This window comes from Pristiophorus japonicus, chromosome 18 (assembly GCF_044704955.1).
Source record: "Pristiophorus japonicus isolate sPriJap1 chromosome 18, sPriJap1.hap1, whole genome shotgun sequence".
Lineage (NCBI taxonomy): Eukaryota > Metazoa > Chordata > Chondrichthyes > Pristiophoridae > Pristiophorus > Pristiophorus japonicus.
In genome coordinates, this window is record NC_091994.1 from 33,099,096 (window position 1) to 33,113,743 (window position 14,648).

The window sequence follows — 14,648 nt, forward strand, 5'->3', positions numbered from 1 at the left end:
GATGACCAAAAGCTTGATCAAAGAGGTAGGTTTTAAAGAGCGTCTTAAAGGAGGAAAAAGAGATGCTACCTTACCCCCAAGTGTAGATGGCAAGGCTGGTGAAAAATACTGCCAAAATTGATTTTAAAAGTTTTAAAAACCTTTAGGAACAATGGATGTCTCGGAGCGGGTGCAGGACATTCTGAAAAGGGAGGGTGAACAGCCAGTTGTCGTGGTGCACATTGGTACCAACGATATAGGTAAAAAAACGGGATGAGGTCCTACGAGACGAATTTAGGGAACTAGCAGCTAAATTAAAAAGTAGGACCTCAAAAGTAGTAATCTCAGGATTGCTACCAGTGCCATGTGCTAGTCAGAGTAGGAATCGCAGGATAGCTCAGATGAATATGTGGCTTGAGCAGTGGTGCAGAAGGGAGGGATTCAAATTCCTGGGGCATTGGAACCGGTTCTGGGGGAGGTGGGACCAGTACAAACTGAACGGTCTGCACCTGGGCAGGACCAGAACCAATGTCCTAGGGGGAGTGTTTGCTAGTGCTGTTGGGGAGGAGTTAAATTAATATGGCAGGGGGATGAGAACCTATGCAGGGAGACAGAGAGAAATAAAATGGAGTCAGAAGCAAAAGATAGAAAGGTGAATAGTAAAAGTGGAGGGCAGAGAAACCCAAGGCAAGAAACAAAAAGGGCCACATTACAGTAAAATTTTAAAGGGGCAAAGTGTGTTAAAAAGACAAATCTGAAGGCTCTGTGCCTCAATGCGAGGAGTATTCAGAATAAGGTGGATGAATTAACTGTGCAGATAGCAGTTAACGGGTATGATGTAATTGGCATCACGGAGACATGGCTCCAGGGTGACCAAAGCTGGGAACTCAACATCCAGGGGTATTCAGCATTTAGGAAGGATAGACAGAAAGGAAAAGGAGGCGGGGTGGCATTGCTAGTTAAAGAGGAAATTAATGCAATAGTAAGGAAGGACATTAGCCTGGATGATGTGGAATTGGTATGGGTGGAGCTGCAGAATTCCAAAGGGCAGAAAACGCTAGTGGGAGTTGTGTACAGACCACCAAACAGTAGTAGTGAGGTTGGGGACAGCATCAAACAAGAAATAAGGGATGTGTGCAATAAAGGTACAGCAGTTATCATGGGCGACTTTAATCTACATATTGATTGGGCAAACCAAACCTGTAGCAATGCGATGGAGGAGGATTTCCTGGAGTGTATTAGGGATGGTTTTCAAGATCAATATGTCGAAGAACCAACTAGAGAGCTGGCCATCCCAGTCTGGGTGATGTGTAATGAGAAGGGACTAATTAGCAATCTTGTTGTGCGAGGTCCCTTGGGGAAGAGTGACCATAATATGGTAGAATTCTTTATTAAGATGGAGAGTGACACAGTTAATTCGGAAACTAGGGTCCTGAACTTAAGGAAAGGTAACTTCGATGGTATGAGGCATGAATTGGCTAGAATAGGCTGGCAAAGCATACTTAAAGGATTGACGGTGGATAAGCAATGGCAAACATTTAAAGATCACATAGATGAACTTCAGCAATTGTACATCCCTGTCTGGAGTAAAAATAAAACGGGGAAGGTGGCTCAACCATGGCTAACAAGGGAAATTAAGGATAGTGTTAAAGATAAGGAAGAGGCATATAATTTGGCTAGAAAAAGCAACAAACCTGAGGACTGGGCGAAATTTAGAATTCAACAGAGGAAGACTGAGGGTTTAATTAAGAGGGGGAAAATAGAGTACGAGAGGAAGCTTGCAGGGAACATAAAAACTGACTGCAATAGCTTCTATAACTATGTGAAGAGAAAAAGATTAGTGAAGACAAACGTAGGTCCCTTGCAGTCGGATTCAGGTGAATTTATAATGGGGAACAAAGAAATGGCAGACCAATTGAACAAATACTTTGGTTCTGTCTTCACGAAGGAAGACACAAATAACCTTCCGATTGTACTAGGGCACAGTAGGTCTAGTGAGAAGGAGGAACTGAAGGATATCCTTATTAGGTGGGAAATTGTGTTAGGGAAATTGATGGGTTTGAAGGCTGATAAATCCCCGAGGCCTGATAGTCTACAACCCAGAGTACTTAAGAAAGTGGCCCTAGAAATGGTGGATGCATTGGTGATCATTTTCCAATAGTCTATCAACTCTGGATCAGTTCCTGTGGACTGGAGGGTAGCTAATGTAACACCATTTTTTAAAAAAGGAGGGAGAGAAAACGGGTAATTATAGACCGGTTAGCCTGACATCAGTAGTGGGGAAAATGTTGGAATCAATCATTAAGGATGAAATAGCAACGCATTTGGAAAGCTATGACAGGATCGGACCAAGTCAGCATGGATTTATGAAAGGGAAATCATGCTTGACGAATCTTCTGGAATTTTTTGAGGATGTAACTAGCAGAGTGGACAAGAGAGAACCAGTGGATGTGGTGTATTTGGACTTTCAAAAGGCTTTTGACAAGGTCCCGCACAAGAGATTGGTGTGCAAGATCAAAGTGCATGGTATTGGGGGCAATGTACTGATGTGGATAGAGAACTGGTTGGCAGACAGGAAGCAGAGAGTCGGGATAAACGGGTCCTTTGCAAAATGGCAGGTAGTGACTAGTGGAGTGCCGCAGGGCTCAGTGCTGGGACCCCAGCTCTTTACAATATACATTAACAATTTAGATGAAGGAATTGAGTGTAATATCTCCAAGTTTGCGGATGACACTAAACTGGGTGGCGGTGTGAGCTGTGAGGAGGATGCTAAGAATCTGCAGGGTGACTTGGACAGGTTAGGTGAGTGGGCAAATGCATGGCAGATGCAGTATAATGTGGATAAATGTGAGGTTATCCATTTTGGCGGCAAAAACACGAAGGCAGAATATTATCTGGATGGCGGCAGACTAGGAAAAGGGGAGGTGCAACGAGACCTGGGTGTCATGGTTTATCAGTCACTGAAAGTGGGCATGCAGGTACAGCAGGCGGTGAAGAAGGCAAATGGTATGTTGGCCTTCATAGCTAGGAGATTTGAGTATAGGAGCAAGGAGGTCTTGCTGCAGTTGTACAGGGCCTTAGTGTACAGTTTTGGTCCCCTAATCTGAGGAAGGATGTTCTTGCTATTGAGGGAGTGCAGCAAAGGTTCACCAGACTGATTCCCGGGATGGCAGGACTGTCATATGAGGAGAGACTGGATCAACTGGGCCTGTATTCACTGGAGTTTAGAAAGATGAGAGGGGATCTCATAGAAACGTATAAGATTTTGACGGGACTGGACAGGTTAGATGCGGGAAGAATGTTCCCGATGTTGGGGAAGTCCAGAATCGGGGACACAGTCTTAGGATAAAGGGTAGGCCATTTAGGACTGAGATGAGGAGAAACTTCTTCACTCAGAGAGTTGTTAACCTATGGAATTCCCTGCCGCAGAGAGTTGTTGTTGCCAGTTCATTGGATATATTCAAGAGGGGGTTAGATATGGCCCTTACGGCTAAGGGGATCAAGGGGTATGGAGAGAAAGCGGGAAAGGGGTACTGAGGGAATGATCAGCCATGATCTTATTGAGTGGTGGTGCAGGCTCAATGGGCCGAATGGCCTACTCCTGCACCTATTTTCTATGTTTCGCTATTTCTATTCACTCTCTGCTGGAGTGAGACTCCACAGCATTGTCCAAGAGGAGAGATTGAGGAGACTAGGCTCTCTAGAGTTTAGAAGAATGAGAGCTGATCTCATTGAAACATGCAAAATTCTTACAGGGCTTGACAGGGTAGATGCAGGGAGGATGTTTCCCCTGGCTGGGGAGTCTAGAACCAGGGGTCACAGTCTCAGAATAAGTGGTCGGCCATTTAGGACTGAGATGAGGAAGAACTTCTTCACTCAGAAGGTGGTGAATCTTCGGAAATTCTCTATCCCAGAGGGCTGCGCAGGCTCAATCTTTGAGTATATTCAAGACAGAGATCGATAGATTTTTGGATATTAAGGGAATCAAGGGATAGTGAAGGAAAGTGAATTTGAGGTAGAAGATCAGCCATGATCCTATTGAATGGCAGGGCAGACTCGAGGGGCCAAATGGCCTACTCCTGCTCCTAATTCTTGTGTTCTTCATTTGTTCCCTTTCTGGGCCTCAAAGGTTGAATTTGATGTCAGTAGCATAAATCACATCATTAACAGGGTCCATATAATCTAAATTACCAGCCCTAACTGGCAGGAGCGAGATGAATTCATATTTACAGTGCAAATCCAGCAATTTCATGATGTACAATGAATTTCAATCATTGGTTCACGACGAGGTTGCAATTTTTTGGATTTTGTTAGGCTAATGCAGATCATCCAGCAATAGCTTCTCAACAGCCTGGGATACATTTCATCCTGGCCTGGGGACATATTAAGGAGCTTAATATGTCCTCTCTCACTATATTTATCTCGTCTAATATTTCACACTCCTCCCTCATTGCAAATGCTGTGTCGCCCCTCTCTTTTGTGAAAACGGATGCAAAGTATCCATTAAGAATCCTACCCACGTCTTCTGCCTCCACAAAGATTTCCTTTATGGTCTCTAATTAGCCCCACTCTTTCTCTAGTTATCCTCCTGCTCTTAATGTATTTATAAAATACATGGGGCGATAATGTAAAACGGCTGATATCGAATTAGTTGCCTATTAGACACCCTGCTCGATTTTTCCTATCATTGACGTCAATGGAAAATCGGACGTGGTATATAATCGGCGGATAGTTTGATATCGCCCGGTTTACATCAGGCAAACTTGACCTCCTAAGAACCTAGAATCAAACTTGTGGTGGTACTTGTGTCCTGTTACATTCGCTAATTAATGCAGAATATTCAGAGCCAGTGATTCATGACTCACCACCAGCAATAAGCTTAACCATGTAACAAGTTACTGATCAATTTTTAGATATCTATCTCCATTGTAAGAACTCAATCTGAGCAGCTTGACATGTGAGAACAAATGTGGCTTCAAAAGTCTTTGTAATGCATTGGGTGTCAAGAACAAGCACCCCGGCCTGTAGTTCTGCCCCTCCCCCTCTCATCAGTTGCTTCATCTTTCCAGACTACTTGGCTATTTCGGATAGGTTGTTGCCTTAATCTATTATACAGTTGACAAATACAGCATGTTTATGGTGCTGGAAATCAGCTTCAAGCCTGCAGACGGCCCACTGGGATGGGGGAAAACAGTGGGTGCAGATATGGGGGAAGAGGTATAGTTTGGGGGCCAGGCTTGACAAGGGAAGAACACATTGGTGTCTGGATGCAAGAGAAACAGGTCAGTATGTACTGGGACCAGAATTGGCGCACAGCAGTTCAGATGCAAATGCAGGCCAGTTATTGCAATCTTTATATGTGCCCTCCTTTTATCTTTCACCTCCCCTCCCACCCCCCGAACCGCAGTGGGGCCAAGCTTCATCCTCAGTGCTGCCAGCATCAGGAAACCTCCAGTAGCCAAACACCACATTCCACCCTCTGATTTTTGCCAACCCTCAGATTCCCCTTTCACAGTGCAGCCAGATCTAAGGGTGACCCCTTCAGTACATTCAAACTGCAAGAGACCCCTCTATGCTTCTAAAGCCCAGGCCACCCTGTGCTGAAAGGTCGCACAACCATTGCCCGCCTGTACTAGTAGATGGCCTCCAGCACCTGTGCAGCCTTGCTTCCCCCTAGAAAGATGGAATAAAAACCTTTGCTGAAGTCATTACGCTCCCTCTGCGGATACTTTGAATCCAGTTACCCCTCCCGCGCAGTTTCCTCAGGGAAGGCCTCTGATGGTCTTCCCCACAGTAGCACTGGAAAGCAGGAGTAGCGGGGCACATGGGAAAGAAATCCTTTGGGAACCCAGGCCCCATGCTCCTGTTGCCAAATACATGCCTGGGGCAGTCCCAGTGGGGATGGGTGATGGCGATGTGAGGCAAAGGAGGGCCTCACCGCCCAAATGTTCCCTCATTCTCCACCGGTTTGGGTAGGATAGTGGAGGTGAATCCGAGTGTCTGTAACCCCTGACTAACCTGACCAATCCAAGATTTTTTCAAAACAAAAAAAAAGTCAGCGATCTGATCTGCATTGTGAAGAGCAATTAACCTCTTGAGTTCACCCACTTAGGCACAAATTCAACTTTAGCTGCAGAATAATATGTTATATCATTCAACTTAGCCTAATATCTGTTGGTAATACTATAAAAATGGTACATTGGCAGTTAAAAGAAAAATGCATTTATATATTGGCTTTCACAACCTCAGGACATTCCAAAGTACTTTACAGCCAAATAAGTACTTTTGAAGTATAGTCACTTTTGTAATGTAGGAAACGCAGCAGCCAATTTGTGCACAAGTGACCACGAACAGCAATGAGATAAATGACTGGATAATCTATTTTTGGTGGCATTGGTTGAGGGATAAATATTGGCCAGGACTCTGAGAGAACTCCCCTCCTCTTCTTCAATAAGTGCAGTGGGATCTTTTAACTGAGAGGGCAGGTGGGGCCTCGTTTAAGGTCTCATCCGACAGCCCTTCATCCCCCTCAGACTTCAATGTCTGTCTCACTTTGAGCATCGCCCTGTTTTTATACAAATTTCTGTTGTCACACTTTCAGATGATTGGACTCAGATTCCTAAAGGAGTAAAAAAAATCTGAATTTTGCAACTAGGCGAATGAACTAAATATGACAATAAAAAAAGCAGAACTTGAACCAATTGAATGGGTCACAAAAGTTCTAAACCCTTTCAGTTGACATTTGAGTCTAAGCAACTGAACTTGCCAATGTTGAAAGTAAGTTTTATAACATGATAATAAAGATATCAAAAATTACATATTTTACAATAAGGAGGTAAATTTAATTTAAAATCATATTTAGTGTTCTTTTAATGTTTGTTCCCATGCTGTGGGTTACGTTGACCAGGTTGCATTTATTGTTCGTCTCTAGATGGCCTGACTGGTGGTGATGGACCGTCCCTTAAATCACTGCAATCCTCGTGCTCCCAATGATGGTGCTAGGTAGCAAATTCCACTGACTCTTTCTCTGGCTCTTCATGAGAAACACCACAGGAGATCCACTATTGTATTTATTGTTGTTAAGTGAAAAAGGGTAATGTAGTAAAGAAAATGACCCGTTCCTTTTAAACAATTGGATGAAATACAAGATTTAGTTACTTCTGACTTTTTGTCTGGTTATTGCAGTACGTGGTATTGTTTATCACAGCTGTGTCTGATCTCTTTCCCCTTTCCATGCCTGTTTTCACTCCCGTTTCACGTGCAGAGTATAACCCGTAGCGCCCCTTCCACATCTTGTGCGCAATTCTTTGATTTTCTGGAATGTTCTCTCACACATTGCATTCTTTTATCTTCTGAATTCTGATTTCACTCGGATATTTGTGTTGAAAGAGACTTGGCAATTTGTTATGTGGAAAACATTATTCATCCTCTGCACAAAAATGTTGCAATTGCAACCTTTCGCTGGAGTTATACAATCCATACGTTGATCGGCTTCTTACATATATTGAACCACAGAGCAATGTCAGAAAACATCACTGATCCACAATTTGCGGTTGTAATGATGGTGAAACTGTCAGCGCTCACCTTCATTACTGTGTAAAACTGGCAGTAACCTCTGGCATCCGCACATGAGCAGTAAAACATGGAAATCAGAAGTTGCTGCCAGTGTTGTGTGCTATTGCAGTCTTCGCAGATGGAATCAGCACAGAATCAGTGATTTGATGTGAACTTCAACTTTTTATGCACTATTCTCTCTGTAAATAACAATAAACAGTGTAAGACTGGTTCAATCAGGAGTAATTGGGTATTAATCACTGCTGAACAACCTCTCTGGCCCTGAAAAACAAATTTTATAAGTGTGGAATGTCACCACCTCAAGAACATTTAAAAATTGGATGATTTTCAAAAATACTAAAATTTAATTGTTATTGTATTTTTTTAAAGTTTGTTTATGATATTTCAGCTTCTCCCTTAATCCCATGTGTATGTCCAAATCTTTATTTCACTTTCTGTAAAATGATTAAAATGTGAATTTATATTCCATGTTTTTTACTTCCTGCTTTGCTGTCTGTGAGAATTCTTCAATCTGATTGGCTGATCGGCCTGCTTGCTGCCTGTCTTGTTGTTGGACACCAAAGATCCCCGTACCAAATTCAATGTGACATCGAAATCTGTGTTCTAGAGCCTGCTAAATCTTTGTGGGCAGAGGTTAGCAGTGAGCGCTGGCCTTTCGCCGCTGAACGCAAAATCCGAGCCATTTTTTTCTTTCAATGGCCCAGTAGATATGGTGCTGTACAGACCAGATGTCCTCAGATTTGCTTCCCAGCTTGTGCTGACTTAGCTGATCTCAGCTGGGGTAGAAAGTGGGATGCTATATTCAGCTTCAAAATCCCTGGACTATGGAAGGGGCAAACCAGCCAAGGCTTCCCTACTGATGACTAAATAGTAATCCCTGCCAGAACATCAACAGGTGTAGACTCCAGTTGAGTACAGGCTCTTTGGTGATGTACTGTATGGTTCAGTAGGCTGCCAATAGGGTTGCCAACTCTTGTTGGCGGTACTCCTGGAGGTTTAATCAGTTGACATCTGATCACGTGTTGGATTATAAAGATTGGATCCTCTGTACTTGAGCATCTTTGCTCATGATTTTGCGCCAACCAGTGTTGTGCGAGAAGTCCGAGAACAAGGAGGCCACCAGTGAGCAGGTGAAGAAGGGAAACCGATGGCGGGGAAAAGGGGAAACTAAAACTGGGGAAGGGATCCATGGGGGAAAACCGGAGATGGAAGAAGCTTACTGATATTGCACCAATAACTAATAGTAATATTGGTAAAACTCAGATTCCCCCCATAACTAACAGTAATATAATAACTCCCTGATAATCTATATTTAAATGATAGTAATAGGTGTATCACCCCAATATCCTATCTGTAACTAGTAGTAATCCTATAACTCACTGATATTCACCCTGTAACTGCAGCCAGAATCAACCTGCACTGCACAAGGTGTGGTCAGACTAGATAGTCGATCCCCATCTCTCTACTTGAACTCTGGGTTGGACTTGGGTTCCATGTGACAACTTTCCACTGAGAGCGTCAATCAGAGCCTGTCTGTACTTGGACTTCATTGGTCAAAACTGACTTGAACCAAACCGAGATCACGCACAAAGAGCAGCAGGTTCGATGTTTGGGATGCTTCTCACAGGGCCCATCATCCTGAACTCTGCACAGCACCGACATTCTAAACCACTTCCTGGTTTCGGACTCAGGTGATGTCATGGAGCGGGCGAGGCGAGGGCAGGCCGGAGTTTAAAGGGCAAAATTCCCCCAGGCTGCTACCAGCAGTGCCTAGGAGATTCTTGCTCCATTCCAAGACAATCCGGCAGGGCTGGTGACCCTAGCTGCCAACACTCATTGCAAGGCTCAGGCATGAAGGAAGGCCACTTGAGTAAGGTACCAGAGGGCTGTTGGAATGTATAGAGATGTTTCTCAGCACAAGTCTGCACTTTCCAGGAGAGTAGGGAAGATAATTAGAGGGGGAAAAAGACACATTTATGATAAATGGTGCTGCAGCACTGGAGTTTAGTATTCTGCTTCTGTGCACATCAAGGTGAAGGATGTCAGTGAACAGAACACTTTCCATTTCAGGTACACAGTGTCAGTATCAAGCATTCTCAGGTCATGTAAAGCAGTGCCAGTTGGAGAGTGAAGCTCGCTCTACTGTGTTACATTAATGTGTATTAACCCCGTGTGACATTTCCATTTCCCTTAATAGCCATGCTCATAGCCTCTTTGACTGAGATTGTCACTTCAGTATCAATTAGTGTGTAACTAGGGACAGTGAGAAGAGTGGAATTTCATCCAATTGGATTTGAATGCAACCTAGACTGATGGTATGAAAGGACAATGTGTGAAGCCACAGCATCCAGCGTTCATCTTATACTGTAACGTGAAAACTGAGATTTCTTAATTCAAGTCTGTTGTTCGTAAAGAAACCTTATTTGAATTTAATTTATGATACTGGTAGAACAAATGGTTAACGTTTCAGAAAGAGGCAGACCAATCAAAATTAATAGAATCTGCTGCCAATAATTGGCTAAATTGGTATTATTCATTAATTCATTACCACTCAAACCTAATGCATGAAACAGCAGTAAAATCACTAAAACTGTAATGCTAAAAATATGGTTCAAGTGTTTGGACAAATATCTATTCCTGAAAACCATGCTCACAGACAACGCCAAGCAAATCTGCTAAGGAAAGGAAATCAATGATCCAGTTTTCGCAAGTATAATTAGCTCAACTTCAAAATGGAGCAAACCAGATATGTGAACTTAGACGGTGATGTATGCACATCATTAGGGTTGGGCAGAATAGGTGCCAATGATATAAATGGTGCAGAGTTATGAATGGACACAATAGTGAATGAGCAGATCCACATAGATAACTTCAGAGGCATGGATAGGTAGCAAATTATGGAGATGAATAGAGTTATGGATGGGCAAAGGATGATGGACAGATTGAAGGTTATGGACAGGTGCAAGTTATAGTTAGGTGAAAACGTATAGATAGGTGCAAATGTATGAACACATAGAAGGTTATGGCCAGAGGCAGAGGGTTATGTTAGCACAAGCCTATGTATAGTAGCAGTATTATGGACAAGAGGAAGGTAATGGACAGTTAGTGTTGTAGCCAGAGGGTTATGATTAGGTAGCTGGTTTTGTTCAGATGGAGAATTATGGAGAGACGCACGGTTACGGACAGGCATAGGGTTCCATATGTAGGCGTTGGGGTTATGGACAGGCACATTGTTATAGATAGACAGAGTATTATAGATGGATAGAGAATTATAGATGAGCACAAGGTTATGAATGAACACAATATTTTGGATAGTTATTGGGTTCAAGATGGGAGCTGGACTTCAATGTCAATGTAGCACCATCCTACTGTAACATGATTCCAATATGACACAATACTACTTTATACAACAGCACTCTAAGATGATGCCACTTTAGTACAATGCGATTTTACCAGATGCTCTTTAAAATGATTCTAATTTAACATGGTCACTTTAGCACAATTCTACCTTAGCACGATTCATTATCACAAACCCATTTTAGTCTCCACCTTCATTGCCGGCTATTTGCTTCCTTTGCTTTCCTTTCCCCTCAGTGCTGCTGCTATCTGTTGCTACTTGAAGAGATTCTGACTAATATAGCTGAGAACTCCTGTTCTCATGAAAATTCCCATTTATTGTATGCAGCAGCCAAAACTCTTCCGTTTGCAGGAGGACTCGAGAAGTAATGCTGGGGGGAGCAATTCCTGGTCATCACATAACAAACGCTAACATGCTGACCAGCTCCTTAAAACACTGATGTTTGGCATATATGCTGCGTCTGTAGGGGAAGTACCTCCAGATGTTTATGGTTAGCATTTGGTTGCACATGAAGAACTGACTTGTCTAATTCCAGAAGATGCCGCTTTGTGCCTGAGTGGAATAAATATATGGATTGTATAAGAATAGTTTTCATTTGTTGGTGTTAGAATGAAATGCAACTAGGCTTATTTTTCCAGAAGACTACAAGAGCATCATTCAATTAAGTAACCAGTTTAACATCAATATGTATTTGTTTTGCTTCTCCTATCAATCCAAGAGTGAGAAACAGAAATATGTTGGGGATTGACACTCTTGTGGGTAGGGTTTAGAGCATGTTCTTGGTACAGTGGAGACAGAGTTACTTGTTTCATCTGCCCAACGCCTCACCAAACTCGAATGCACTTGGAGGCCAGTCACTGCAGGCCAAGTGAAAAGATGTTTCATACACCATTCCACTTCAGGTTGACCACAAAAAGAGACAAAATGATACAAAACAGTTGTAGATGTACTGCCCAAAGCTCACACTGCTTCTTGTTGTGTTTTGCAGGGCCTTGCTGCTGTGACATGCTCTAAGATGAAGGTATGGAAGGTAGTGGTGGTCGCCTCAATGCTCTTCAGTACCATATTTTCAGCTCTTATTTACAGAAACATGTCCATTAGAGGGAGAACAATGACTCCATCCTCATCAGAAGAGCATCAGCCCCAGGACCCAAGACTGCCACCCAGCCCCCAGTCTTACAAAGTGAAATGTAAGGGACCAGTACCTTTCCCTGACACATGTGGAAAGGTACATATAGGTCAGCTCATAGTATCAGCAATGAGATCTATTACACAATAAAAATGCATTTCTATTACAGACTTACTCTTAAGTTGACACAAATGAAGTCTCTGTCTTCATCCCTGACAGATTATTTATTTTTCACTGAAATGGGTATTGAAGCTAACTATAGTGCCGCCTGTAGATTTAGGACTGGTTTTACTTAAGAACAACAGCAGCAGAGTATCCCACCAGTCCAAAGTGGTGATTGTGTATTTATGTGAACATTATGAGATACGCATGCATCGTGGGCTACCTAGCTTATGGGCCTCCTCGTGTCTTTGATCAAGAATAATGGTCAGATTCCCACATGAGCTCCCAACAGAGTAAGTCAATGGAGAGTTGTGAAAACCCTGGAAAAACCAGCATAGACAGTGTTTTTTCCAAGGTTTCTGCAGATGTTCCGCCAAAGTTATGGCAGATGAAGCGAAGAATCTTCGCGAAAATTCGCCTCCGTTATCTTCACCAAAAACCGAGGTAACAACCCAGAAAACATAACTTTGCATTCCCTTTTACTTCAGTTTCTGAGCAAGGTGTCTAAGCCTATTTTTTGAATGCCAATGACTGTTTCTGTCTCCTCACTAATTCCCATATGTACGATTACCACCAATGTTTTGTATTTTATCTTCTCTAAAGGAGGGTGAATCTCTTCAATGTCTGAGACAGTGATAATTGTAATAACTTTAGCATGACACTAGAGTGATTGAAAAAATATTCTGAGGGTCTTATCCCCATATCACTCATTTAAAAGTTATGACTATCAACTAGCAATTTTAATACTACTGTACTTGTTACATGCATACTAATGCCCAGTGTATTTTACATGGGTATCTATTGCATGTGTACCAGTGTGTCATTGTACCTTTTACATTGGTACCTATTCTATGGGTATTATATGAATATCTGTAAGTTGTATGCTACTATACCTGTGTACCAGTTACACATACCTTTCGTATGTGTCAGTGTACCTGTTACAGGGTTACCTATTACACTGGTACTTGTGTACTTCTATGAGGACCTGTGTACCTGTTTTGTGTATACTAATTTACCACATACATCTTATATAGGCACATGTGTACATGTATAGCTGAGTACCTCAACACTGGGCTTATAATTTCTATAGAATGTGAGCTAGCAGATTCACAACATGTCCTATGTAGATTCATATCCCTGGTCACAGGTTACAAAAGGAACTACTAATCAGAGAACTTAACCTCATAGATAGCTGGATTGAAAACTTCTTAGCAATAGAAAGCAGGCAGTGATAATAAATGGACAAGCACTGTGTGGGAGGCTATCATTAAAAAGGCACGAGATGTCCATATGAATAAAAACATGATAAAATAAACAGAGAAAGAGGAAAAAGAAGCAAAGCTTTTGTAAGGGCGGTTTATCGTATTCATGGGATCCGAAGTAATGAAGTAGATAGGCAACCTGATGGATTTTAATGAGAATAATTGTACATTGAAATAGTCCATTAGCAAAAGTGGAGGTGATTATTGACCATCCACTGAAAGTACATCCACTGGTGTTAACAGTTGTAGGAAGCAACTCAGGGACTTTTGATTATATGTTGAAAAAGGTCATTCTTTGTCTCTATAACTCATTGGTAAGACCACAGTTAGACTATTATACTCAGATTTGGGCACTCTATCTTCAAAAGGACATTGATGCATTGAAGAAATTTACGGCACAGAAGGAGGCCATTCGATCCATCGTGTCTGTGCCAGTCAAAACATATCTATCCAGCCTGATCCCACTTTCCAGCTCTTGGTCTGTAGCCTTATAGGTTATGGCACTTCAAGTGCATATCTAAGAACTTTTTAAATGTGATTGTTCATTGGTGAGGGTTCATGGAGCAGCAAGAATGATTCTGGGAAGTTATGAAGATGGTTCATAGAATTGAAGTTTGTTTAATTGGAGAAATGGCTCAGGACATTGAATTGATGAAGAGCTTGGACAATGTGGGTGTATGAAAGTTATTTCACTTGGTCTGTGATTGCACATGAGGATGTGACGCATTACGAAAATGAACGTTGGCAAGAAATGCCGATAAATTTCCTGTGAAATGTATTATTCTCACCTAGAAATTATTTCCTCTCATGGGTAAAAGGCTAACAAAAATACAGAGGGAACAAAAACATGTTAAGTGCTTGTTAATGACTTGTTAATGTTTAGAATGTGCCTGTTGAAAGCCAGTTGGAGAAAGCAACAGTTGGAACTTACCTTTTGGGAGAATAATCTGATCGGGTCTCATGGTCATGGGAGCCGTTAATACTGTCTAACTAGTGGTAGTTATTTGGCATTTCCATAGATGTCAATTACAAAGCTAACCGTTTATACTGATTTTAAAAGCTCCGGTTATTTCGGTCGCAGTCAGGTCTTCAAGCAGCTTCAATCAGCTCTTCGCACCTTGTTAAAGTGTGATTACCTTAATCCCCCGTATTTACCAATTTAAAAATTCTGCTTATTTCAGGC

At 42.2% G+C, this 14,648-nt stretch overlaps 1 protein-coding gene across 1 annotated transcript in view; it reads left to right on the forward strand.

The window, feature by feature from the left end:
• Positions 1 to 14,648, forward strand: part of LOC139229189 (neurturin-like) — a 70,134-nt gene that overhangs the window by 40,263 nt on the left and 15,223 nt on the right. Inside the window, exon 2 of the mRNA XM_070860841.1 lies at positions 11,901 to 12,150. Within this exon, the coding sequence (XP_070716942.1) occupies positions 11,901 to 12,150 (250 nt within the window). The remainder of the gene's footprint in view (positions 1 to 11,900; positions 12,151 to 14,648) is intronic.